This window comes from Miniopterus schreibersii (genome assembly GCF_964146895.1).
Source record: "Miniopterus schreibersii genome assembly, chromosome: 1".
NCBI lineage: Eukaryota > Metazoa > Chordata > Mammalia > Chiroptera > Miniopteridae > Miniopterus > Miniopterus schreibersii.
The window spans coordinates 101,479,648-101,507,121 of NC_138101.1; the positions used below are offsets into that span (position 1 = coordinate 101,479,648).

General features: G+C 35.5%; 1 protein-coding gene and 1 pseudogene across 5 annotated transcripts in view; one reads left to right on the top strand and one right to left on the bottom strand.

Annotated features, from left to right (window-relative positions):
• Positions 1–27,474, bottom strand: part of UACA (uveal autoantigen with coiled-coil domains and ankyrin repeats) — a 98,772-nt gene that overhangs the window by 20,877 nt on the left and 50,421 nt on the right. For 2 of the 4 annotated variants that reach the window (XM_081155404.1, XM_081155405.1), the window contains exons 4-13: positions 27,055–27,119; positions 26,181–26,238; positions 14,453–14,523; positions 14,243–14,349; positions 11,561–11,742; positions 10,433–10,470; positions 7,627–7,695; positions 6,475–6,582; positions 5,432–5,464; positions 4,819–4,917 (exon numbers count right to left, since the gene is read on the bottom strand). In XM_081155404.1, the coding sequence (XP_081011530.1) occupies positions 4,819–4,917; positions 5,432–5,464; positions 6,475–6,582; positions 7,627–7,695; positions 10,433–10,470; positions 11,561–11,742; positions 14,243–14,349; positions 14,453–14,523; positions 26,181–26,238; positions 27,055–27,119 (830 nt within the window). The remainder of the gene's footprint in view (positions 1–4,818; positions 4,918–5,431; positions 5,465–6,474; positions 6,583–7,626; positions 7,696–10,432; positions 10,471–11,560; positions 11,743–14,242; positions 14,350–14,452; positions 14,524–26,180; positions 26,239–27,054; positions 27,120–27,474) is intronic. The other 2 variants (XM_081155406.1, XM_081155407.1) reach the window with 1 other exon arrangement.
• Positions 15,467–19,408, top strand: LOC308563095 (cell division control protein 42 homolog pseudogene; annotated as a pseudogene). The gene is made up of 3 exons: positions 15,467–15,540; positions 18,643–18,704; positions 18,892–19,408. The product of its transcript is annotated as a cell division control protein 42 homolog pseudogene (transcript).

Consider the following 27,474-nt stretch of genomic DNA (forward strand, 5'->3'; position numbering starts at 1 on the left):
TGAAAGATATACACAGATTGAAAGTAAAGGGATGGAAAAAGATTTCATGCAAATAGAAACAAAAAAGTTGGAGTACCAATACGTACATAAGAAAAAAATAAACTTTAAAACAAAGGCTATAAAAGAGAAAAAGAAGGACATTACATAATGATAAATGAATCAATCCAACAAGAGGATAAACCCTTGTAAAAATTTATGCATACAACACAGAAGCACCTAAATATATAAATATATATATTAATGGACATAAAGGGAGAGATTGACAGTAATACAGTCATAATAAGGGACTTTAACATCCCATTGACATCGATGTATAATCTTACAGAAGAAAAATATCAACAAGGGAACAGCTGCCTTAAATGACACATTAGACCAGATGGGTTTAATTGATATTTTTAGAGCATTACACCCCAAAGCATCAGAATATACATTCTTTTTAAGTGTACATGGAACATTTTCCAGGATATACCAAAAATTATGCCACAAAATAATCTCAATACTTTTTTTATTTTATTATTTTTTTAGAGAGAGAAAGGAAAGGGAGAGAGAGAGAGAGAAACATCAATATGAGAGCAAAACATTGATCAGCTCCTCCTGTATGCCACCCATGGACAAGTCACAATAAATTTAAGAAGATTGAAATAATATCAAGCATTTTCTCCAACCATAATGGTATGAAACTAGAAATCAATTAAAAGAAAAAACTGAAAAACACACGAACACATGGAGACTAAATAACACGTTACTGAACAATTACTAAGTTAACAATTAGATCAAAGAAGATATCAAAAGAAACCTTGAGACAACTGAAAATAAAAAATACAACAACCCAAAATCTATGGGACACAGTGAAAACAGTCCTAAGAGGGAAATTCATAGCAATATAGGTCTACCTCAAGTAACAAGAATAATGTCAAATAAACAATCTAAACTTACACCTAAAGAAACCAGAAGAACAACAGCAAACAATGACCAAAGTGAACAGAAGGAAGAAAAAAACAACACAAAAGATCAATGCAACCAAGAGCTGGTTCTTTGAAAAGATAAACAAGATTGATAAACCTTTAACCAGACTCATCAAGGAAAAAAAGAGAACACAAATAAAATCAGAAATGAGAAGTTAAACTGACACCACAGAAATATAAAGGATTATAAGAAAATACTATGAACAATTATATGCCAACAAACTGGACAGTTTGGAAGAAATAGATAAATTCCTAAAATCATACAATCTTCCAAGACTGAATCAAGAAGCAGTAAATATGAAAAGACTGATTACAATCAACAAATTCAAATCAATAATCAAAAAAATCCCAACAAACCAAAGCCCCTGAATGGCTTCACATTTGAATTTACCAAACATTCAAAGAATTAACATCTACCCTTCTCAAACTATTCCAAAAAGTTCAAGAGAAGGAAAGGCTCCCAAGCTCATCTTATGAGGCCAGCATTATCCTGATTCTAACACCAAAGACATTACAAACAAAATTATAAGCCAATTTCCATGATTAACATAGATGCAAAAATCCTCGATAATATATTAGCAAATCAAATCTAGCAACACATGAAAAAGATCATATACCATGATCAAGTGGGATTTATTTCTGGGATGCAAGGTTGGTTTAGTATCTGCAAATCAATTAATGTGATATACTGCATAATATGAAGGATAAACATCACATGATCATATCAATAGATGCAGAAAAAGAATTTGACAAAATCTAGCACACATTTATGATAAAAACTCTCAGCAAAGTGGGAAGAGAGGAAACATACCTCAACATAATAAAGACCATATATGACAAACCCACAGCTAACATACTCAATGGGGAAAAGCTGAAAGTGTTTTCCTTAAGATAAGGAACAAGAGAGAGATGTCCACTTTCACCACTTTTATTCAGCATAGTATTGGAAGTCCTAGTCACAGCAATCAGACAAGAAAAAGAAATAAAAGGCACCCAAATTGGAAAGAAGGAAGTAAAACTGTCATTATCTGCACATGACATGATACTATATAGAGAAAACCCTAAAGATTCCACCAAAAAGCTACTACAACTGAGGAATGATTCAGTAAAGTAGCAAGATACAAAATAAATATTCAAACATTGGTTGTATTATTATTCACCAATAATGAACTATCAGAAAGAGAACTTAAGAAAACAATCCCATTTACAATTGCGTCAAAAAAATAAAGGAATGAAGTTAACCAAGAAGGTAAAAGACCTGTACTCAAAAAGTTATAAGAAACTGAAGAAAATACAAATAAATGAAAGGAAGAATAAGCATAATTAAAATGTCCATACTATCTAAAACAATCTACAGGTTCAATGCAAACCCTATCAAAACACTAATGACATGTTTCACAGAACTGCAACAAATAATCTAAAAACTTATATGGAACCACAAAGGAACCCAAATAGCCACAGCAATCTTGAGGAAGAAGAACAAATTATACTACAAGACTACAGTAATCAAATCAGCATGGTACTGCCATAAAAATAGACACATAAACCAATGGAACAGATAGAGAGACCAGAAATAAACCCATGCCTAAATGGTCAATTAATATATGACAAAGGAGGGAAGAACACACAATGGGGTAAAGACAGTCTATTCAATAAATGGGGTTAGGAAAATTGGACAGATAGATGCAAAAAAAAATAAAAGTAGATCACCTTCTTACACCAGGTACAAGAACAAACTCAAAATGGATTAAACACTTAAATGTAAGACTAAAAAACATAAAAATCCTAGAAAAATATATGGGCAGTAATAAAATCTCTGATATTTCTCTTAGCAATACTTTTTCTAATGTATCTCCCTAGCCAAGGGAAACAAAAGGAAAAATAAAGAAATGGGACTACATCAAACTGAAAACGTTTTGCATAGTAAAGGGAACCATCAAAGAAATGAAAAGACAAGAAAATGAATGGAAGATGTTCACCAATGATACATCAGATAAGGGGTTAATATCAAAAATTGATAAAGAACTCATACTGAATTGTATGAATTACAATTGTATGAATTACAGTTGTATGAATTGTTGAATTACACCAAAAAAACACTCTACTTAAAAAACGGACAGAGGACCTGAATAGACAATTCTCCAAAAAGAACATACAGATAGCCAATAGACATATGAAAAGATGCTCAACATCACTAATCAGCAGAGAAATACAAATTAAAGCCACAATGAGATATCACCTCACACCTGTCAGAATGGCTATCATCAATAATTCAACAAACAAGTGTTGGCGAGGATGTGGAGAAAAGGGAACCCATGTGTACTCTTGGTGAGAATGTAGACTGGTGCAGCCACTACGGAAAAGAGTATGCAGATTCCTCAAAATTTAAAAATAGAACTACCTTATGACCCAGCGATTCCACTTCTAGTTATATGTCCAAAGATATCCAAAACACTAATTTGAAGAGATATATGCACCCCGATGTTCACTGCAGCATTATTTACAATAGTAAAGATATGGAAGCAACCCAAGTGCCATCAGCAGATGAGTGGATAACGAAGATGTAATACACATGTACAATGAAATATAACTGGGCTATAAAAAAGAATGAAATCTTACAATATGTGACAAACATGGATAAAACTAGAAAGTATTGTGCTAAGTGAAATAAGCCAGACAGAGAAAGAAAAATACCAAATGATTTCACTTACATGTGGACTACAAAGAACAAAATAAACGAACAAAATAGAAGCAGAGTCATAGATGGAGAGAACAAACTGACGTTTCCAGAGAGGAAGGGGGTTGGGAGGCTCAGTGAAAATGGTGAAAGGATTAAGAAGTACAAATTGGTAGTTACAAAATAGTCACGGGATATAAAGTACAGCATAAGGAATATAGTCAATAATATTGTAATACCTATGTATGGTGCTAGGTAGGTACTTGAATTACCAGGGAGATCACTTTGTAAATTATATAACTGTATAACTACTGTGCCATATACCTGAAACAAATATAAATTTTTAAAAAAATTATTTTTAAGTTCATTGAAGCTGTATTCCCCAATAAAAATATTCACGCCGAATAAGTCACCCTCTTCAGTGACCCCAGTGATGAATCACATTTATAAAATATATATTATGGCCTTGCAAAATGAATCTATGCAGTTAAAAGTCAGGAGAGTGGTCACCCTTGGTGCACAGAGTGTGGGTAGTGACAGGAAGAAAGTGTGAGGAGGCTTCTGGATACTGATAATGCTGTTTCTTGATCTGGTATGCCCAATATGTGAAAATTCTTCAATTTATACACTTGATCATGTGTACTTTTTAATATTTCAATAAAAAGTTTTTTTAAAAAAAAAGTCTGCAGAAACGAAACATTAACTGATCCAACCAAAGATGAACATATGATCTGAGCCTTATTAACATTCTATTCTTCACCAAACAATATGTTCTACTTAATCCACCTGAGATAATTCTGGAAATACCACTATTCACTGATATGATGGTTTATTATTATTGCCATCATCATCAATGCAAATTTACAGACAAATATATAAAGTCTTTAAATGGTAAGCATGAACAATGAAGGCTGAGAAGAAGAAACTGGAACTAAATGTCAGTTATAGCTAGTCAATTTCAATGACCTCACTTAACCTTTACAGCTCTGGAAAAAGGTACAATTACTCCAATTTTGTCAAAAGGTAACAAGGTTGGAAATTTTAAATAAAAAACTGCCCAAGGTCAATCTATTTAAACTATAAAGAAAAGAATGATGACACAAATTCAAGTCTGACTCGAAACCCTTGAATACTACCCATTATGAGTTATATGAAATAATTTTAAGCTTTCTATACCTCAAAATATTTATATCTATTTTTCAGAGCCTCAATAGTTCTTAAACTTTCTTCATGTTGTTTTTCTTTAGCCACCAAAAGGGACTTCAGCTTTTCTTTCTGAAATGGAAAGGAATAAATACACAACAAAATCATACTGTTCTTAAAACTGGGTTAAAAATGTGTTTTAAGAAACACATTTAAATTTTAACAGAGTTAAAAGTACACTGAGGACTGCAGTTAAGGAATTCTCTAGCCTGGTGGACTTTTAATTATTAGTATATAAATATACTAATAAAATATATAATATATACAAACAATATAAAAAATTCAAATTTGTCATAAATATTATTTTCAGATATTTTCTTTAAAATGTTTAGAATTTCACATCTTTTCATGAAAAGCTTCATAGAAAGTGAGATATTCAGGGGCAATAACAACAAAATATCAACGATAATCCATGCCACTATATTCAAAACACACTTTTATGGTCACATGTAGGTTTTTCCCTTTAAGCAATAAGCAGAAATAGAATCCTGGTCTTCATCTCAATTCAGGACTTAAACCTCCACTGCAGTATCATCTTAAATTTATATAACATTGCACAGTTTTAAAGTAGAATTTATCTTCTTACCTCACTTTCCAGATCATCAGCAACCATTACTTCCTAAATTTAAAAAAAAGAAGAAATGTATTTTCATTTTTGAAAGTTTATTTGAAAAGACTTGAGCTTGGCAAATATCTTTTTTTAAAATTTATCTTTATTGTTGAAAATATTACAGATGTCCCCATTTTCCCCCATTGACCCCTTCTTACCCATCCCCAACCCCCACTCATGGCCTTCACCACACTACTGTCTGTGTCCATGGTTATGTATATATGCATATAAATTCTTTGGTTAATCCCTCCCTACGCCGCCACCCATCCCTAACCCTAACCCTAACCCTAACCCAACCCTAACCCTAACCCTAACCCTAACCCTAACCCTAACCCTAACCCTAACCCTAACCCTAACCCTAACCCTAACCCACCTTCCCTCAGAGATTTGTCAGTCTGTTCCGTGCTTCAATGTCACCAAATCTATTTTGTTCATCAGTTTATTATGTTCTTTAGATTCCACATATAAGTGAGATCATGTGATATTTGTCTTTCTCTGCCTGGCTTATTTTGCTTAGCATGATATTCTCTAGTTCAATCCATGCTGTCCCAAAGGATACAAGCAAATAGCTTTTAAAAAGACTGGCATGTGCCTTTAAGAGTGGGAATAAAGATGCCCCCCTACTGTCTGCTGAGTTGTCATTCATTCTTCTCACTCCCCAAGTTCAGAAGCACCTTTGATTATTCTGAGAACTCATCAATTATCAACTCCTACTTGCTCTTCCTTCTCACATTTTCTGTCTACTCCTTCCTCTCCAATCCAACAGCCCCAAGTATAGTTCAGTCCTTCGTTACTACTACATACCAACAGTATTCTCTGTTCTTACATCAAACATTAAAAGTTTCATGTAAAGGTCCCAGTAAGAGAGAACTTTCCTCAAGGACAATGACATGATTTTAGCTCCTTTGGCACCTAGCACCCTTACTTGATTTGAGAGGGGATTGATAACAATTTATTATCAATGGTGATTACTGATAGCAAGATAGTTTTGGATTTTTTTTATTATGCAGATTATTTACCTCATTTAGCTGTAGTTGTAAACCATTGACTTTATCCAATAATATTCTCTGTTCTTGTTGAATTTTTCTTAACCTTTCTTTCAAATCTCCATTTTCAATCTGCAGATCCTTAAATAGTAAAGATAACAGGTGCTAGACCAACCTTAAAAGGGCAATTCTTATGGAATAAATTTTTAAAAGCAGTTTGCTACCTTTTACTAATGTATATGTATATAAAAGAGCTTTAACTACAAAAATTCAGTAATTTCAATGATATTCAAATGAGTTTTTTAAATCCATAGATCAGAAATAATATAGAAAATTACAGTCCTGTGATATCCAATGAATATAAGTATACACAAGAGAGCAAACCATCATGATGCTAATAAAAAGTAAAAGTATTATCTGGAAATAGGAAATAGCAAACGAATATGCCATTTTAACTTTTGTTTAACACCTCTCATGTTCACAAGACTATTCTGATGTTTTTGTTAAACTAATCATCATTTTAGTGCTCTGCAAAAAAAATATTTATAGTTCCACTTCCTTAACACTACATAGTAAACTATAAAACCCAAATAAAATATTTTTGTTTTAGCAAATGGAAAACACCTATTCAACTTATATTCTAATGGTATTTCAGTCCCAAATAAATCATTTAATTATGAGATTTTCTTCCAACATAATATACATAATAATTATTTTTTGAACACTTTGACAAACATAAAAGGTAAATAGTGCTGTGTGGTTAACAAAATTGTTTTTCTTAATCATAATAAAAATACTTTCAGAAGAAATTCAGATTTTATTTTATTTACATTAACAATCATTTTATCACTATAATTACCTAAAATGATAGCAAGTCATGATTTACTACCCAAAACAGATATATTTAAATGAACAAGAAGTTATGTAAATTTGTTAAAAATTATTTGCTTCCTATTCTATCTTAAAACAATACTCTCTGTGAGATAATACTGACACAAACATTCAAATCAAAAGTTGTCTTTCAGAAGGGACTGGATAAGAAAACAGACTCACAAAATATGACAAACCACCTTTGCTCGCCCCACTTATTTCCCCTCGTTTTTGTTCCGTCTCTTTTCCTCCCAACCCGCTAAAAAAACATTGGAATTCTCTGCAAAGGAAGACAGCATTTTTTTTCCTTTTTACCTGAATGCTTTGGTGCTCCCTCTGATTCGACTTCATATTTACTTCGTCTAGCATGTGTGTCAAATTTCGCTTCAGTGAAACAAAAGAGAACACAGGTTAGCATGTATGAGAATACAGAAGCATATATTTTCCTCAATAGGCAAAAAACCCAATTAGTGATTTTCAGTTTATCCAAAATTAAATTTTGGTGTACATAACACAAGGTAGCACTGTTTCCATTTAAAACTTCAAATGGAAAGCATCTTTAAGGATATTGGTTTTAAATAAATCAAACATAATTTTCTTTAAAATACTGAAAAATAACACAACTTAAAATCCTTATTTTTAAGGATTTATTTTAACCAAAGTCACCAAACTGTGAAAGAGAGAATTTGTACTAGACAGAAAACTCAAGTTGTGCCATAAAGCATCATCAACCATTCCCAAAGGAAGAATTTAGTCTTTAAAACAGGAGGAGGAGACACATAATGTTGAAAGAAAATATAAAAATTGTTTCTCTCTTTGCGCACTGATGAAATAAACTACCAAACAGGCGTGGCAAGTACGAGCCAGACAATCCTCTGGCCAGAGTTACATGAAAGACCTCTAGTGAGGTGGCTGGGTATGTGCTGTCTGCCCTTACTCTTTGAAACCTTATTGCCGCTTAGAGGTCTGCTTTAATAAAAATATAGTTATTAAACAGGAGAACAAACAACCTCCTTTTTTATCCAAATTTTAAATCTATACAATTTAGAAAGCCATTTCTTTCTTCCTATTTGAGAGCTTAAAAAAAAAAAAAGCTAGTGCTTTAATTCTACAAGATAATATTTTATGTTTTATATTTGTTGAGTTTTGTTTAACCAACTCTTTGAACAACCATTCTAACAAGTCTGGACTTAGAATTACATGGACAAGTTCCCATTAAACAGATTCTGTATCTACAATTTGGCCCAAACTACATTTCTAGCCTCTGTCTTTCTACCAAAGGACTTCTTCAGGCGGAATCTGACCAGTCTCATACCACTTTCATCCCGCGCCTTCCCATCAAGAGGGTCCTTCATAACCTGGCACCTGGCTACCTGCCCCGCTGCTTTGCCTGCTCCATGAAGTGCACATTACTCAGTCACTCTGGCCTTGTTAAACAGGAGCCCTCATCAGGGGCCTGGCACTTGCCCTTTCCTCTCTCAGTGAGGCATCTCCCAGAGCCCTATGGCTCCCTCCTTCAGATCTCTGCTCAAATGTCACTTCCTGGGAGAGGCCTTTGCTGACCACACAATCTAAAACCATTCTCCACCCTCTCCCTCCTTCATCTGCTAATCCTGTTCCACAGTTCTTCAGAGCATCTGCTATGACCCTAAATACTCTCTCCCAGTCATCACTCTCACTAGGCTGGGAGTTAGTTCCATGAGCCAGAAACTTTGAGCACTATGATCTCCCCAGCACTTAGAACAGTAATTAGCATATAACAGGTGCTCTACAGATATGTGGTTAAACAAACTAAGTTTTATTTTTTAAACTATACTGTAGTCTTTTGATAGCAGGGATTATATGGCCCTTAGTACTGGAAAATATCCTATTTACAGAATATATTTTTAATGTATTCAATAAAAATGGAAACAAATGAGTTTTATAGTTCCTAGCAGAATATTAACTCCATGTATTATTTTAGATAACACTAAGCATAATGACATTCCCATAATAACATTCAATAGCTCTTTAAATATCTATATATTTCAGAAACCATTCTTCTCTGATTCTATGTGAGATGGCTGGTACCAGACACAACAATGCACACTTTATTTCACTCTACCCCCACTTAGATTATCTGAGGAATGAGAGAGAAGGTTGACACAGTTGCTCCAAATGGAAAAGAAAAGTGACAGCAGACATGACCCATGCATGAATGTATTACTTAATTCTGATGGATTAAAACAGAAAACATGCTTTAATATAGCTTTCAGATTCAGGGGAGAGGTAGAGAAATGATGCAGAACGATGATCAGAATTGCTCAGAAAGTACCTGATTACTTTCTCTTCAGGGTTTGGAAGTGCTCAGGTTCCTCTCACTAGAGAAAAGCTGAAAGCCTGGAAGGAAACAGCCAGCAGAAGAGGAAAGCTGCCTACACTAGCTTTTGAGCAAGCTGGATAGAGTGCCGTAAACCAATCCCACTTTACCTCGAAGAGATCAGGGCAAAATGATGAGGCATTTACTGAGACTAGGTCACAAAACCAGGGTTAAATAATGACTTGATAATAAAATAAGTGCAAGGTATGAATTATTTCATGTCTTGTGTGTTTTTTTTAAGAAAAGTCTTCATTAAATTAAATACACACAGAGAGAAAAAAGGAATCAAAATGTTAACAGTGGTATTAAAATCACAATATATAATCAATTTTGAGTTCTGTTTTCTTCTTATTACGCTGGAAGAATTTTCCCGTAACAGTAATATTTGATCTGTTATAAGAGAGAACAGGAAAAACCATCTATGATCTGCCAGGCTAAAATTCATCATTTAAGAGTCTCAACAAGGTGCAGTATCTCATACTTGAAAGGGCTGGATGTTCAAGGTCAGCAATCAGGAGGCTATTTATTTCCCACTAGATGCATTCATTATAATTAAAATCCATTGTCTCAAGCTGAGTAATAGTATTTAGATAAAGCCTCCAGATCTTAATACCTACGTTCTACATGGGCATGAATAACTGAGCAGAGAGAAGCACGCATTTAAACTCAAAACAGTTATGTATAATCATTAACCACTTTTACTAAGCACTTTATTTAAACTGCATAATATATATAATTTTTTAGATTAAAATTAAGATCTACCTGTTGTAATGATGGTCCTTTCTTCCAAAGTTCTCTCCCTGAAGATTTAGAGAGATGAGGAAGAGAAACAGTGAAACAGCAGGTTAACTTGGGCAGATATGAATTCCCTAACTATACAATTGAGTCAATATGAAAACACAAAATTTTAAAGTTTCCTCTAATGCTTAATACTTTATAGTTCAAATAATAGTGAAATATCATTTTTGCATCTCAAATTGGTGAAGTTTTTTTGTTGTTGTTATGACAACATCCAGGTAGATAATATTCAATGCTAGGAAGGGGAGACAGGTGAAAAATGCAATATTTAAAACACTCTGAAATTGAAAGGCAATTTGTTAATATATATTAAAAGCTTAAAGAAATGTGGATACTCTGAAACCCCATGATTCAATTTATAGGAATTGATCCTAACGTATAATAAAAGTATGCTGAAATAGTTATGCATAAGGACAGTCACTTAATTGTCATTTATGTTAGTAAAAAATATAAACAACTTTAATGACACCTATAGAAAATTGCTTAATTAAATTAAACTTAAATAGATGGAATTTTATGCATCAGTAAAAATCATACCATAGAAAAAATATTTACTTATGAGGGAAAACACTACAAAATATATTAAGCAAAAAGTAATCTGCAGCTCACTCCAGGCGACCTTGATTTCATGCACATAGGCAGAAGAGTGGAAGGATAGGACTCAAAATGTTAATAAAGGCCCTCAGTAGTAGGATGAGTAACTAATTTTATTTGTTGTACTTTTCTGTATTTTCTAATTTCTCTTTAATAAACATAGAAAAATACTTGGCACAAGTATTTGATAAATATTGGTTGAATATTTTATATACAGGTTTGAATGATTCTTTAAAACTGTTAAGTATAAAGTTAAGAGCTTTACCCCCCCATCAAAAAATATATATTGCTAAAACAATTGATTTGACTCTTTCTACTCAGTTCATAAATTACTCCATAGTATCGTAGGGTTTATTGATAAACTAAAAAACATTTGCAACAGACACTGTCTCAGTACTGAATATTTTGCTTCTTACACACTGTAATTCTACCATCTAAATCTTTAAAAGCTGCTCCTTATCATCCTGGACTTTACTAGATACAGAAAACTTCTGGTACCTTTGTTGGTATTTTCTGATGCAGTCTTCAATAAGGTTAGAATGTCCAGATTGTCACCAATTCTTGCATAGTAAGAACTATCATGGCCAAGGGCATCCAACAAGCTTATATCAGCACCGTTTTTAATTAAGACTTCTACAGCATCTTTGCAACCATACTCGCAACCTAGCATGAGAGCAGTTCTAAAAGGGAAGACGAAAGAATGAAAGACCTTGAGAGAGATCCAAAAAAATACTTCAGGAATCTTCTTCCAGAGCCCCTGTTTTTAAAGGACAAAGATTATTTTAAAAAGTCATACTTGCCCTAGCTGGTCTGGCTCAGCGGTTAGAACATCAGCCTATGGACTGAGGGTCCCAGGTTCAACTCTGGCCAACGGCACGTACCTCAGTTTCAGGCTCAATCCCGGGCCCCAGTAGGGTACATGCAGGAAGCAACCAATCAATGTGTCTCTCCCACATCGATGTTTCTCTCTCCCTTCCACTCTCTTTGAAAAGCAATGGTAAAAATATCCTCGGGTGAGGATTAAAAAAAAAAGTCACACTTATTACAGATTCAAATTTCACTCTATGTTTTAATCTCATATTTTAACTTCACTGCATTTATAAAAACATTTGCTTTGTTTTTAGTTTTCAGAGCTAAAATCTTTCTTTACTTTATATACATTTGTTACTTACTTCTTCTACCAAACTAACTCCCTTTATTCCTGTCCTACTATGTCCTACAAGTAAATTACCACAGAAATCTTTCACAACTGATACTGTAACCCACCTGCTCTAAACCTAAAACAACAAACCCAAACTATTCAAGTCCCTTTATGAACTGAACCACAACATGCAAACCTCCCCAATGAATCTCTTCTATTCCAAACAACAAGAACCAAATGCCTGTTCCTGATTTGTTTTTTTAGAAGAGCCCTGCTTTTCCTACCTGGAGACCTTCACACCTTCACACCTAATTTTAAAACTTGCCTCCTCAAATAAACCTTCCTCAATTAATCCCATTAACATGGACCACTGGTTTATTCTGCCATGACAGACTCATCAGCACTAAACACTTAACAGTCTATGAGCAAATAGTAATAATGCAACAAAACAATTAAATCATCAGGCAAATTTAGAAGGATCCTAGTAATTATTTTGCCCAATTGTCTATTTTTATTGCTGAGGAAACCAATACCTAATGAAATGAAATGACTTATCCTATATCTAACTAATTGTCTTCAATTGTGAATATTGTATTTCATAAGGAAACTGATTCTTGCTTTACTCTGCTTTTTATGTTCTAGTTCTCTTTTATACTCTCCAAGAGTTACTGGTATACAATTTTATAAAAAACAGGCATTAACAAAGTTTTTGCTATTGGGGAAAAATGCTATAGGACAGGGAATAAAAAGAAACTTAAAAATAGTGTCAGAACCTAAGATTTTAATTTATTTATAAAATCATCTGCTATCTACTCTATACAACACACATTGCTCTACCTCGCTGATTTTTGTGTGTGTGTGTGTGTGTGTGTGTGTAATTCCAATTAAAAAAACACAAGACAAATATGCTTGGAAAAATATAAGAGCAATTAAAAAACAAGGCATTATATATGGATCAACCAGATCATCCCTCTCCAATACTAAAATTTATTTTTAAATCAAATTTTCTCAGTCATGCTTGGAGTCAGATTATAGTACCTACAAAACCAAAGTAATACAAAAAGTCACTTTCTTAATAATCACATCAATGATTTAACTGCTTAAGAATTTCTTCCTTTGAGATGCCTAAACAATAAAAACAACTAGAGCTAAAAAAATCTGACATCTAAAGCCTTTATACTGCTCCACTTCCAATGAACTACAAACAACAGGATACATGTTTAGAAAAATAAAATTAAGTAAAAAGAAACCAACAACTTCACTCATAATCATCTATAAAATCCCCAAAACTCATTATAAATTACTTTAATGCTTCAACTAGTGGAGGGGTTGTTTTTCAGATACTTTGTTGTCTGAAACTTTATGACCATAAATACCAGATTTATAATATAGTAAGCAACATGATACACTAGACCTAGAAAAGGGGAAAGGGAGAATCACAGACTGAAATTATAAGTGCACACCAACTAAAATAGCATCAAATACAGAAGCAAAAATAAACTAAAGGAATCTTGGGATAGAGAATGAACTCAGTGTCAGAGAAAGAGGTGGCATTGTGCCTGGGCAGAGTAAGGAAACAAAATACCTTGAGAAAATTGGTACTAAACAAGTCAAGCTCCAGGACACCCAGGAACCAAAAGACCCACTAACAAAGTGGACTGTAGATATAATTTTTACTCTCAAAAGATTCACAAATGAAGAATTGGACGGTAGATCTAATTTTTTATTCTTCTCCCTTGTACCTTATTTGAGCCCATTTCATTAAACATTTTCATAAAGCTTAAAATAACTGGGGTCCTCTTTCTTCAATTCATTGACTGAAACATAGGCCCTAGTCGTTGCTTGTATTCTGCATCTACCCGTCATCTTCTCCTATGTGCTCTCCATCCTTCTTCAGCAGACTTTGAAGAAAAATAAGACGTGATACTAATTCCAAGGAAGGGCTCAACCAAAAGGCCATCACAGCAGCAGAGTTTCAGAATCACTGTGCATGCAGCTGGTGTATGGAGAGCTGTGATTAAAAAAAAAAAAAAAATTACCTGTTTTGTTTGTCTCTGGAATTAATATCCGCTCCTCTATCTATCAGCAGTTGACATATTGTTGGCCTACACATCTGAGTAGCCAGAACAAGTGGTGTCCGCCCATCCTAAACAACAAAAAAAATAAAACAGTATTAAGACAACAAATCACCCAAAACATAAAAGTCAAAACACATGAGTTGAAACGAGAATAAACATAAATTGACTTACTACATCTTTGGCATTCACTGAGGCCCCATGGTCGCAAAGCAGCTGTATGCTAGAAGGACAGTCTGCCATAGCTTTGAGGAACAAAGGAAAATGACAAATGGTGAACAGCTGTTGGTAAGACATGTGGTGTTTTGCTAGGCCCATATAAGGGATAAATTCTTCACTTTCTAAACTACCAAGCTTCACATCATTCACTCTCAGTTTAGCATTATAAGCATCAATTTTCTGTCTGAAAATAAATTAGACAAAATCATTTTATAAATTTTATATAATTTATTATGACCAACCATTATTATCACCTTTGCAGAAGACAAGAATATACTGCTCTTCTAAGGGTAAACACAGATAATAAAAATCAAACTTAAATTTTCTATTTATAGTAAGTTTTTAAACTGGCTATTACTGCCTTATCCATGAGGTATTAGCTGAGTTTTTACTAAAGAATCGTATTTACTTTTTTACCGAAGAGCCACAGTAGATAAAGTATGACTCATACAACTCATATTCCAGTTCAAAAGCAAAGACTGCATGTCTGCCCTTAATGACGCAAAGCATGATCATTTTACTAAAAATCATAAAAATTGCACGATGTTTCCTCTCTGACCAACACTAGAGTTCATATTTGTATTAGGAAAATACTATCTAGAAGTTCATAAAATAAAATTGTGTTTATACTCCCCATGAATTTTTTTAAAGTACAGATTATTAGCACAAAAAGTACTGACAAAGTCAGCATTCCCTTCTTTTGTGGAATTCAACTGAACAAAGCCACACATACATAAGAAAAATCAAGTAAATATTCCTTTCTGGACATCTTTAATCCAGCAAGACTTTCATATAAAATACATAATCAATTGAAAAAAGGATAAACTGAAACTGAATACATTAATTCAGAAAATATAAAATTAAAAAACACTCAGGCCCAACGAAAATAAGAATGAAAAACTGTAAAGCATGATAAATTCCAGAGTTATGATATAATGAACAAATAAAGTCACTATTAAAGGTGCTATGATGGAGAGCGCCAGCTGTTCCCCAAACTCTGATGGCCCTTTCATCCATGGCAGTAAAGTTGTGCTGGGCACACGGTGACTCCCCCAGAGACCACAGTTCCCAGTGTCCCCTGCATATATGTATCACCACATGAGTTAGATCATGCCTATGAAACCTAACAGGATTGATGTGTGCTAACTTCTGAGTCTAGGGCTTAAGAGTTAGACAGTTGAGATTAAAGATGGCAGCGGACTGAGTGGAAGCTACACTGACACTCTCCCAGGACCAAACTGGAATTACAACTAAAATATAGAAAATCCATCCTGAATAATCAACTGCAACTGAAGAAGAGCTGGAGAGCACCCTCATAACCAAGGAGGAAAAGTGGACACCACAGAGACTGGTAGGAAGTGTGGAGGCGCAAGAGGGATGGCTGGGCTCCCATGGGCAGCAGCTGAAGGTCCAAAGGGATCTCTCAGCTGTGGGGAGTTCCCACTGAGGACTATGGGGCTTAAATCCCAGGCTGGGCTTCCCAGCCAAGGCACCAGAATTAAGAAAGGTGCTCGCATAACATCTGGCTGTGAAAAGCAGCAGGTTTCTGTCTACCAGGGAGAGAAGGCTGAAAATGCAGACACCCTCTTAAAGAGTCAATGCACAAAGTTTTGTGTGCAGCCACTCACCTTGGGCTCCAGCAAAAGGAGGGCAAAGAGGAATGCAGCTGTGTGAAGAGAACCTAGGGTTGTGGGCTCTGGACATAGAGCTCACAGGGCACCCCTATGGATTCCTGTGCCAAGTCATTCCCCTAGACTGCAGAGGCAGACATTTACCTTCTAAGCAGGTTTTGCCTGAGGGGGAAGCTATTGCCCCATCCTGCTGGAAAACCTCTTGCCCTACCCTGTGGAGTTTCTACAGCCTGAGGCTCATTAAGAGAATCAGATTAATAAGCCTGCATGCTTTGAGTCTTTACCTGATCTGCTTCTGGACCTGGGCCTTGGAAAAGTAGACTTTTGTGTGCATCTTGGTCCTGTCCAAATTCACCCAGCCCCAGCAGAGGAGACCTCAAGCTGTGGGTTGTTGATAGCTCCAAACAGGATACTAAGGGCCAGTCACAAACAGCGTCTGACTTCGGCCTGCCTCAGAGGCCTTCCAAAAAGACTGAGAGTCCTAGCAGATCTACCTAATACACAGAAACAAACCCAAACAGGCAGCCAAATGGGGAGACAAAAAAAACAAGCCCCAAATGAAAGAACAAGAGAAGTCTCCAGAAAAAGAGCTAAATGAAAAGGAGAAAAGTAATCTATCAGATACAGAGTTCAGAGTACTGATTGTAAGGATGCTCAACAGCATGAAAAAAGATATGGAAACTATGAAGGAAATGAAGAACAACATAGCAGAAATAAAGAATACACTGGAAGGAATAAACAGCAATTAGAGGAAGCTGAGGATCAGATCAGAGAATTAGAAGACAAGGTAGAAAAAAAATCACTCAATCAGAGATCCGAAAAGAAAAATCAATTAAAAAACAGTCTAAGGGAGCTGTGGGACAACATGAAATGTAACAGTATTTGCATTATAGGAGTGTCAAGTGAGGTTGAAAGTAAGCAAGATTTAGAGAATTTGTTTGAAGAAATAATGGCAGAAAATTTCCCTAACCTGGTGAAGGAAAAGTCACACAAGTTCAGGAGGCACAGAGTCCCAAGCAAGAAGAACCCAAAGAGGTCCACACCCAGACAAATCATAATTAAAATGCCAAAGATTCAAGACAAAGAGAGAATATTAAAGGCAGCAAGAGAAAAACAATCTGTTACCTGAAAAGGAGCTCCCAAAAGGCTGTCAGATGACTTCTCATCAGAAACTGTACAGGCCAGAAGGGAAAGGCATGAAGTATTCAAGGTAATGCAAAACAAGGACCTAAAACTACTCTATCCATCAAGGCTATCATTCAAAATAGATGGTGAAATAAAGAGCTTCCCAGACAAAATAAGGCTAAAGGAGTTTATCACCACCAAACCAGCATTGCAGGAAATGTTAAAGGGACTGCTGTAATTAGAAGTAGAAATAGACGCATTGCAAGAAATGTTCAAGGGATTGCTGTAATAAGAAGAAATAGAGAGAGAAACATAAGCATAAAGAATTAAAATGGCAATAAATAAGAACCTATCAACAATAAATTTAAGGACTTTAAGAGAGACATCAACAGCAATACAGTCATAGTCATAGACTTTAACACCCCACTGACTTCACTTGGGTAGATCTTTGAGACAAAAAGTCAACACAAAAACAGTGAATAAATGGCACACTAGATCAGATGGATTTAATTGATATTTCCAGAACATTTCACCCAAAGCTGCAGAATATACATCCCCCTCAAAGAGAGACCACATGTTAGGACACAAAACCAGTCTCTACAAGTTCAAGAAGATTGAATTTATATCAAGCCTCTCAGATCACAAGGGCATGAAATTAGAAATCAACTACAGTAAAAACACTCAAAAACATTCAAACACATGGAGGCTAAATAACATGTTATTAAACAATGAATGGGTTACCAACAAGATCAAGGAAGAAATAAAAAACTTCCTGGAAACAAATGAAAATGAACACACAACAATCCAAAATCTATGGGACACTGCGAAAGCAGTCCTACAAGGGAAGTTCATAGCACTGCAGGCCTACCTCAAAAAGCAAGAAAAATTTTTAGTAACCTATTTAACCCTGCAACTTAAAGAATTAGAAAGCTCCCCTGTGAAGCCATCCAGACCAGGGCTTTTGTTTGCTGGAGTTTTTTTTATTGCTGCTTCGATTTCATCAGTTGTTATTAGCCTATTCAGGTTTTCTGCTTCTTCCTGATTCAGTTTTACATGATCTCACTCATAGGTGGAGTCTAATAAACAAAACAGACTGAGGAACAAAATAGATCCAGGAACACAAAAGGATGGAACAGACTGATGAATCTCAGTGGGAAGGGAGGGGTGGGGGAGTGGGTGAGGAGAGACTAATAAAGGAACTTATATGCATATATGCATAACCCATGGCCCAGATTATAGTGTGGTGAAGGTCTGGGGGGGTGGTGCGATGCAGGGTGGAGGGATTAATGGAGATTAAAAGGGAGGATATCTGTAATACTTTCAACAATAAAGATATTTTTAAAAAAACAGTTATACATTTCTGCACAATCTTTCTCCTCCTGTTATCAGGAAAACAGAGGTGCCTGCTATCAGCTTCAGTCTTAAAGATGAGGACAATGCCCTAGGCTATGGTAGAACAGCAAAATAAAAGAAATCTGGATCCCTAAATGACCATATGGAGCAGAGGCACAAATCAATCTGAACATCAAAGAAATTAATTCTGGAGTACTGTCAACAGCCCAGCAGAGAAGCTAAGGTCATCACTGGATTTGAAATATTTAAAGTGGATAGAAAACTTAATGCAGACAATTAAGTGAGTTGTGGGTTATAGTGCCGATGGTAAAACATGTCTCCTGATATCCTACACAACAAATTTCCATATGAATTTCTGACAGCTATGCAGTCACAGTTATAATTGGTTGCCAGCCATCTACTCTTGGACATTTTAATACTGCAGGGGAAGAGGATTATGGTTACCCCCACTGAGTTACACAAATAGATATATTTCTAGTCTGTTTTTTAGTGGTCTCTCCATCCTCATTTGAAAATGTGAAAAAAAAATTAGTATGTGAGGTAACTCACCATTGTCTAAAGACTCCTTTCTTGCTTGTTGGGACTGAAATTGATCTGAGATGACCCTTCTCCTTCTGTGAAACTTGCCAAGAACAAACAGAACCCTATCACTCCAGAGATTGCTGAAAAGCTGGCCCGTGACCAGAAGACCATCAAGTATGTGGAGTGTTCAGCACTCATAAAGAATGTATTCAACAAAGAAGCAATGTTGGCTACCCTGGAGCCTCCAGAACCAAAGAGCCGCAGGTGTGTGCTGCTATGAACATCTCTCCAGAGCCCTTTCTGCACAGCTGGTGTCAGGATAAGACTAAAAGCAATGTTTAAATCAAACTAAAGATTAAAAATTAAAATTCATTTTTGCAATAATGACAAATGACCCCACACTTACCCACATGCACACATGTGAGACAAGGCCCACAGGAATGGCCCTTTCCCCTTCTCAATATTAGTTAACTTTGACTAATTGCATATTGTCAGAAAAGAGATCAGCATTAGCTTTTGTTTTGTTGTTTCAAAAAACCCTTCACAAGCCAAAAAAAAAAAAAAATTAAAAAAAAATTAAATCTTTGCAAGTTTTTTTAAGCCAAAAATTTATTTTATCTTACTTTAGTTTTTGTTTAAAAGCAAAGGCATGCTTGTGTTTACTCTAATAGTCTAATCTGGGTTAAAGCTGCTCCTAGGTTCCACGCTGGAGAGTGATCTAGACACCTAGTTTTTTTCTTTTTTGGGGGGGAGGATGTGGGAGGTTGTTTTTATTTGGTCATTTTTAAAAAATTCATTAACCATTGGAAAGCCTTTAAGGAGGATGTAATTATTCTACATTCCACTTCCTAGTTCTAGTTTAGAAAACATGTTCCCCACCTGGTGCTCTTTAATAACATACTCCTTTTTGAAAGTTGCCTTTACTTGCCACCCCTGAGTAAGTCCACTATTTGATGAAATTCATGATAGTGGGTGGAATCTGTCTTGCTCCTTCTCTTTCCTAGGATACACTATATATGTGATTGACTTTCAAGGAAATTTGCTAGCCACTTCCTAATTTTTTTGAAGTTAATTTCTAACTTCTTTCACTGACAAATGAAGAAAACTATTGTACCTTTTGAAATACTCAAATGGATTGAGTACATAATTATAAAAAAATGTTCTGTCAGTCACTGTCTTATATGCTTAGCACAGATGTACAGCTTAAGAATGTATAATAGGGAGTCCCTAGAACACAGCTGAAGACCCAAGAGATATGCGGGGTGGTGCTAGAAGACAGAGGTCTGTGAAATGATTCTCATCCTCTTTCAAGCTATGAAGATGGAGACCTGCTTCATTAAGAAGCTAGGGCTGGGGTCAGGGTGGGGCAGCGGTTAGGGTAACATTAACAACATGGGGAGCAATCAGGGAAATCCCCTTATTTTTGCTTTGTACAAGGAACCCTAGAGCAGCCAACTGAAACTCTCTAGTTTAATAAAAATCATGGAGAGACTCTTATGAAGACTCTTCATAAGTGTTAATAGGGATTTTATCAGCTTATTTTGGTTGCAGTTTCCAATTTTTAAAAATGTTTACATAATCTCCACCTTTCCCAAATCCTAGTTCTTGTAGATTCATTAGTGTTGAACCAATGCTTTGTCATGTCTCAATTCTTTGTATATACATTTTTTCAGATGTATTAAACAAACAAAAAAACCCTTCACAGGCCAAAATAAATAAATAAATAACAAAAAGAAATAAATTAATTCTGTGGGGGTTTTTTAAGCCAATGTTATTTTATAGTGTCTGTCACAATAACCTAGCCTTATCCCTAAAACAAATATCACTATGTGGATTCAGGTGCTAAAAAACAAATATCTAAATTATATGGCACTGGTTTAGTGGCTGGGTACTAGGTAGTAAGTAAATATATTTCAGGCTAGAAACCTTGTGGTTTTTCTAATGCTGTGGCAAAACATTTGATAGAGCTATCATCTGCGATAATTTAGAAGATACACGATGTGACTATGGAGCCTTTCTAGGTGAAGCAATAGAAAACAGCCAAAATTTCAGTGTATACTGGCAGCTGCTTACTGCTTTTAGTAAGGTATTCTAAGAAAGAGATGAGGTCAAACAAGAATTAGCCAATTTATGAACAAAGATGGAAGGAACAGAGACTGTCTAGATATTTGGGACCTCACAGGTGTGAAGAGATTGTTTCTCTATATCAAACGACTAGTTATAAAACTACTGTTGGTCACTACTTTTCTCAAAGACCTCCCAATAAGGAAAAAAGAAAAAAAGATCCAGTCCTGGAATAAACATCAGATTAAGCATATTATATTCCCATTCAAGACTATTATTTCAGATGGCTTTGAGATAGCAGCCATTAAAGGTAAAGAATCATGAGTCTAGAAATAAAGACAAGAAACAGAGGAAGGTAAAGAACTTTATGTCCAGAAAATAGCTTTGGAGATGGTTTCTGACATACAGAGGTGGTTGGCAACAAAGAGACCTGAACGGTATCAAAGTTTGGAGGGAATTATACTACCTAAACGCCCAGTTGGCTAAAACTCAAGATTGTTCAAGTCCTTAAGCTGCCTCTACAGAGGGCATACTCTCCAACATCCAATTTATCTGTGATCCTGGAGGACAATGAACAAATAAGAATCTCCTAGAAGGCAGAGCCAGGGTCCACAGAGGACAATGGATAAAAGGTTTCTCCCAGAAAACAGAACCAGGAAGGCACTTAGAGGAGCTAACCAAGAAATTTACTCTAAAACCCAGTTGGAAGTCTTTGCAAGTTTTGCTCAGCAACATTTAATACCTGCTGACTAGTAACTGCTGTGTGTTTCCGGGTTCTACCTTTTCTTTCTTTTTTTTTTTTTTTTAATTCTCACCCGAGGATATGTTATACTGATTTTAGAGGGGAAGGGAGAAAGAGAGAGAAATATCAATGTATGAGAGAAACATCAATTGGTTGCCTTCCGTATGTGCCCCAACCAGGGATCAAACCTGCAATCTAGGTATGTGCCCTGACTGGGAATCAAACCAGCAACCTTTCGGTGCATGAGACAAGGTACTCACCAACTTAGTCACGTGGGCCAGGGCCGGGTTCTCCCTTTTCTGAAAGGGACTCTATATACTGTTAGGAGCAGATCTCTTCTCTTTGAGTTTATAGATTGCTGAGCCATGAAGAGCCACATCAGAACAAAAAAACAAAAAACAAAAACTGCACACTACCCAGGAATCCTAGAATTTGAGCAAGCTGCAGCGAATGGGTCGGCTTGTGTATCCTCTCCCTTGGGGAGGGGATAAACGGTTCTATATATAGAAAGTAGGAGCTGCAGCAATATCTGGAAGGCCAAAGAGTTGGACTGTGGCAGAAAATGTAATCTGTTATCAAACTCTGTTCTTCCTTGCTCAGCCAGCTTGGCTTAGCACTTGAACATCGACCTATGACCCAGGAGATTGCAGTTCGATTCCTGGTCAGGGCACATGCCCGGGATTGTAGGCTCTATCTCCAGAGTGGGGCGTGCAGGAAGCAGCCAATCAATAACTCTCTCATCACTGATGTCTCTATCTCTCTCTCTCTCTCCCCCTTCCTCTCTCTGAAATCAATAAGGACATATTTTTTTAAAAATCTGTTTTTCCCTTCTTCTATAGTATAGCAGCTCAGCCATGACTGGTCCCCTATGGACTACATTTCTGAGCCTCCCTTGCAGATAGATACAGCCAATTCACTTTGCTTTTATCAATGTAATGTGAGTAGAGGGCTATCGACTACTTCCAAATATAGGCCACAGACTTTGGGCATGTGCTCCCTCCTTCATGCTCTCCTTCCCCTTCCTGCTAGCTGGAACATGGATGTAACTGCAACCCTGCTTCAACCATGTAGTTGAGGAAGATACTCAGAGGAAAGTGGAGCAACAAGATGGAAAGAATTCAGTTCATGAATGACCTTGAGTCATCTTCCAACCTTTACCACTCACCAATTATTTTTAAAAAGCAGCTGATATTAGAATTCTTTTATCATATCAACTTAAGTCTTCATTCTAGCTTCATCCATACACCTACTGACCAAATATGAAGATTTCAATTGGTTAATTTCTACTAGTTTTAAGTACAGGGATAATAAAACCAAAAATTGTGGAGGTTTAATGTATACATTTTGATGAATTTGGACATATTTATACATGGTGATACCATCACCACAATCAAGGTACTAAACATACTCATCACATCCAAAACTTTCGTCGTGTGTGTGTTTCACTTTTGGTTGTTTTTTCTGTGTATGGGAAGAACACTTACCATGAGATCTAACCTCCTACTGTACCTGAAAGTGCACATTACTTATGCATTAATTATGTGCAATTTCTGTATATAATTACACCTCAAAAAAGCATGAACTAAAAATAAAAACTGGGGAAAATTCAACATTGACTAGGTGACACTGAAAACATTTTCAAATGTATTAAGCATAATAATGGTATTATACTTAGGTTACAAAATAGAACCATTATCTTTTAGAGATACAAATTGAGTTATTTATGGATAAAATTATATGATGTCTTGAATTTAATAAAAAATATGCCAGTGATGCCCTGGTCAGTGTGGCTCAGTGGTTAAGAGCATCAGCCCACACACCAAAGGATTGCAGGTTCGATTCCCAGTCAACAGCATGCACCTGGGTTGCAGGTTTGATCCCTGGCTCTGGTCGAAACACGTGTGGGCGGCAATCAACCGATCTGTCTTATCTATATTTCTCTCTCTCTCTCTCTCCCCCTCCCTCCCTCGCTTCCACTCTCTCTAAAAGTCAGTGGAAGAAAATATCCTCGGGTGAGGATAAACAACTACAACAAAAATATGCCAGTGGAGTGGGAGAATAATGTGGTGGCACAGATAAACCAAAACTGGCCATATATTAACAACTGTCTAAGCTGAGTAAAGAGTACTGGTGTCTGAATATAATATTCTCTCTAACTTTATGTATGTTTGAAATTTTCCACAATAAATAGTTAAAAATAATTTTTAAAAAGTGATTATTAATAATGTTGGATTAATTTTTTAAAAATATGTTTTTATTAATTTTTTTTAGAGAGAGAGGAAGGAAGAAGGATAGAGAGGGAGAAACATCAATGACAGAGAAACATCATTGTTTGGCTGCCTCCCACACACCCCCCACTGGGGATCCAGCCTGCAACCCGGGCATGTGCCTTGGCTGGGAATCAAACCAGTGACCTCTTGGTTCATGGGTCGACACCCAACCACTGAGCCACACCAGCCGAGCTGGATTAATTTTTTAAAACTAGGAAAAGGTGGTTTGAGAACAGAAATATCATGTCATATTCATACTTCAGAAAGCAACAAAGTAATTTTTAAAATTCCATCGCCTGGCCGGGCGTGGCTCAACGGTTGAGTATTGACCTAGAATCCAGGAGACTGTGGTTCGATTCCCAGTCAGGAAACATGCCTGGGTTGCGAGCTCCATCCCCAGTTGGAGGAGTGCAGGAGGCAGCCAATCAATGACTCTCTCATCACTGATGTTTTTATCTCTCTCTCTCCCTCTCCTTTCCTCTCTCTGAAATCAATAGATATATTTAAAAAAAAATAATTCCATCAAGTACAGCAAATTAGCATTATAAATATAAATTGTATTTTTAATGATTTTAAATTTAATTTGTAAATTTGTCTTGATGATTCCATAACTGTACAAGCTTGATAAGCACATCACTTATGAATCTAGGCTTATGTTTTTATTTAAGTAGCAATACAAAATTATCATAAAAAATAAAATCTATAGTGCCCTGGCAGGTGTGGTTCAGTGGTTAGAGCGTTGGCCCATGTACTGAAGGGTTGCAGGTTTGATTCCAGGTCAAGGGCACGTACCTAGGTTGCAGGTTCGATTCCCAGCTCTGGTTGGGGCCCATGTGGGAGGCAACCAATCAGTGTGTCTCTCTCACATCAATGTTTCTCTCTCTCTCTCTCTCTCCCCCTCCCTCCCTCCTTTCCACTCTCTCTAAAAAAAAAAAAAAAAAAAAAGGAAAAATATATCCTCTGGTGAGGATTAACAAAAATAAAATCTATAGTAACTCACAGGTCATTATGAGGTTCGAATGATAATGTATGTAAAAATGCTTTGTAATAATAATTTGCCATTCTATACAAAAATGCACTGTGTAAAAAATTAAACTATTATAAAAGCACATAAAATGTAAAAAGAAAAAACTGAAAGAAAATTTAGGTATAAAAGTTTGAAGGAAATTTAAAGTACAATGCATGTTTAACGCAAACCACTTTAATCTACTGCAGGTAGTCCATATATGTGAGAAGAGAAGGTAAGCATTATTTTCTTTCCTTTGGCATTCTAATAAACTATGGGATTGTTAGGCTTAGAAGAGTCAGGTCACAGGCCAGACATTACATTCCAAAAATACTTAATATCCAACTTTTTTCTAAGTATTTTAAGACAACTAAAGAAGACAGATAAGTTTAGATACACAGCTATGAGCAATAATATCTGTGAAATTATTAGTATAAATCTTTTTAAAAATATAGCACATTAGAGTGATATGAAATTTAGCACTAACACCTCTAACCCAACAGCCACCACCACCTTTAATTAAGAAATTACTACATGCCAGGCACTATTCATGATTTCATTATAACCCCTTATTGCAGTAGGATTATCTTCATTTTGAAGATGAGAAAAATGAAGTTCAGGCGTTAATTAGGTAAGTGTAGTTTTCAAGAATGAAAAAAGTCTTCCTCCCTCCCATTTCTCCTGCCAATTCCCAAACTAATTCTCATTCTCTCTCTCTCTGCCCACCCCCACCATTGGAGGGCTCTGAGATCAGGTTATTGTTTATTCATCTTTGGACTTTTAGTACCTAGCCAACTAGCTAGTAAATATTGGCTGAATGAATCTTTCTAAGCTGAAAATCTAAGAAAAAAATTCGAGTAAAAAATTGTTTCTCCATACAAATATATGCTTGTTAAAACTTTCAAATTAATATAAGTACCTAGACATTTTAACAAATATTTGTTTGTGTCCAAGCGCAATCTTTGCTTACCAGCATCATGAAGTGCAGTTCTTCCCTGCAGGTCTGCATGTTCAGTGGGACAATTATACTGTTAAAAATACAGAAACTTAGTCATCTAGAAGAGTTTTATTTTTAAAATAAATATCTGAACTCCAATGAAAGCTGTAACTTAATCTTAAAATATTCCATTGATGGGGGGAAAAAAACACCCAAAGACTACTAGATAAGCCACTAAATATTTTGACATGAAACAAAGATAACATTATACTATAAACTTAACAATATTTCATCAAACAGGAAAACATATGGTACATTACAATAGCTTAATAGGACATAGAAAATACATTATAGTTTGCTTTTTTGTTGTTGTTTTTTTTTTAGCATGGGTTAAAACTTCAACAACTGAATCAGAAAAACAAATGAGCTCTGCTGTTAAACTTAGTGGCAAAAATGTTTATGGAAATGTATGACTGGACCCTTTAACTAAAAATTCAGCCTACTAGTTCATAGAATTTTGTGGCTGTCTGATTACATGTTTAACTAGTGGTTAATACTATTTAGTGAAAGTTACAGATGTTTATTAGAAATACATAGATCCTATGCTGTCTTGCTTTATCTTATGTCATATAACAGACAACAGAAAATTCCAATCTCTAGTTAATGTCAACAGGAAGGCCATGTCTTTGTTATTTATTTTTAATACACTGAGTTATGCAATTCACTTCCCTCAGTTTTTGCTCTTTATTGTTCATTTTTTCACAAATGATGGAAAAAATATTATGTAAGCTAATAGTCAAAGTTAGCCTACTATTTTCTTTTACCTCAAATTCCAAAAACACATTAAAAACACATCTATTATTTGCAGTCAAAATAATAAAGCCAAAATATTAACCATTTTTACTACCTGTAGAAGTTTTTGTAGGCACAATGCATGTCCATATTTTGCAGCCAAATGAAGAGCATTTCTTCCTATAAAAGAAATAATTTAAAATACATGTGAATTTTCCACAGAAGTGTGATTCATTTTTTTCAAAAGTAATTGACAGGATACTTAATCTGTAAGCATGCTTTCAGTTTCTAAGATGTTTTACCAGGACTGATGTAGACAGATAGACAGACAGACAGACAGATAGATAGATATTTTAATGAGATCTAATTGAAGGCGGGAAGAAAACTTAAACATACAAATGCATAAAGAGCAAGCACTTTGTCTTATTTGTCCTATATCTCCAACACCTACAGTAGTGCCTGAGACAGAGTAAAGAATTAAACATTGGCATAGCAAAGAAGTGAGGGCGAGAGGGAGGAGAGAGAAAGGGGAAAA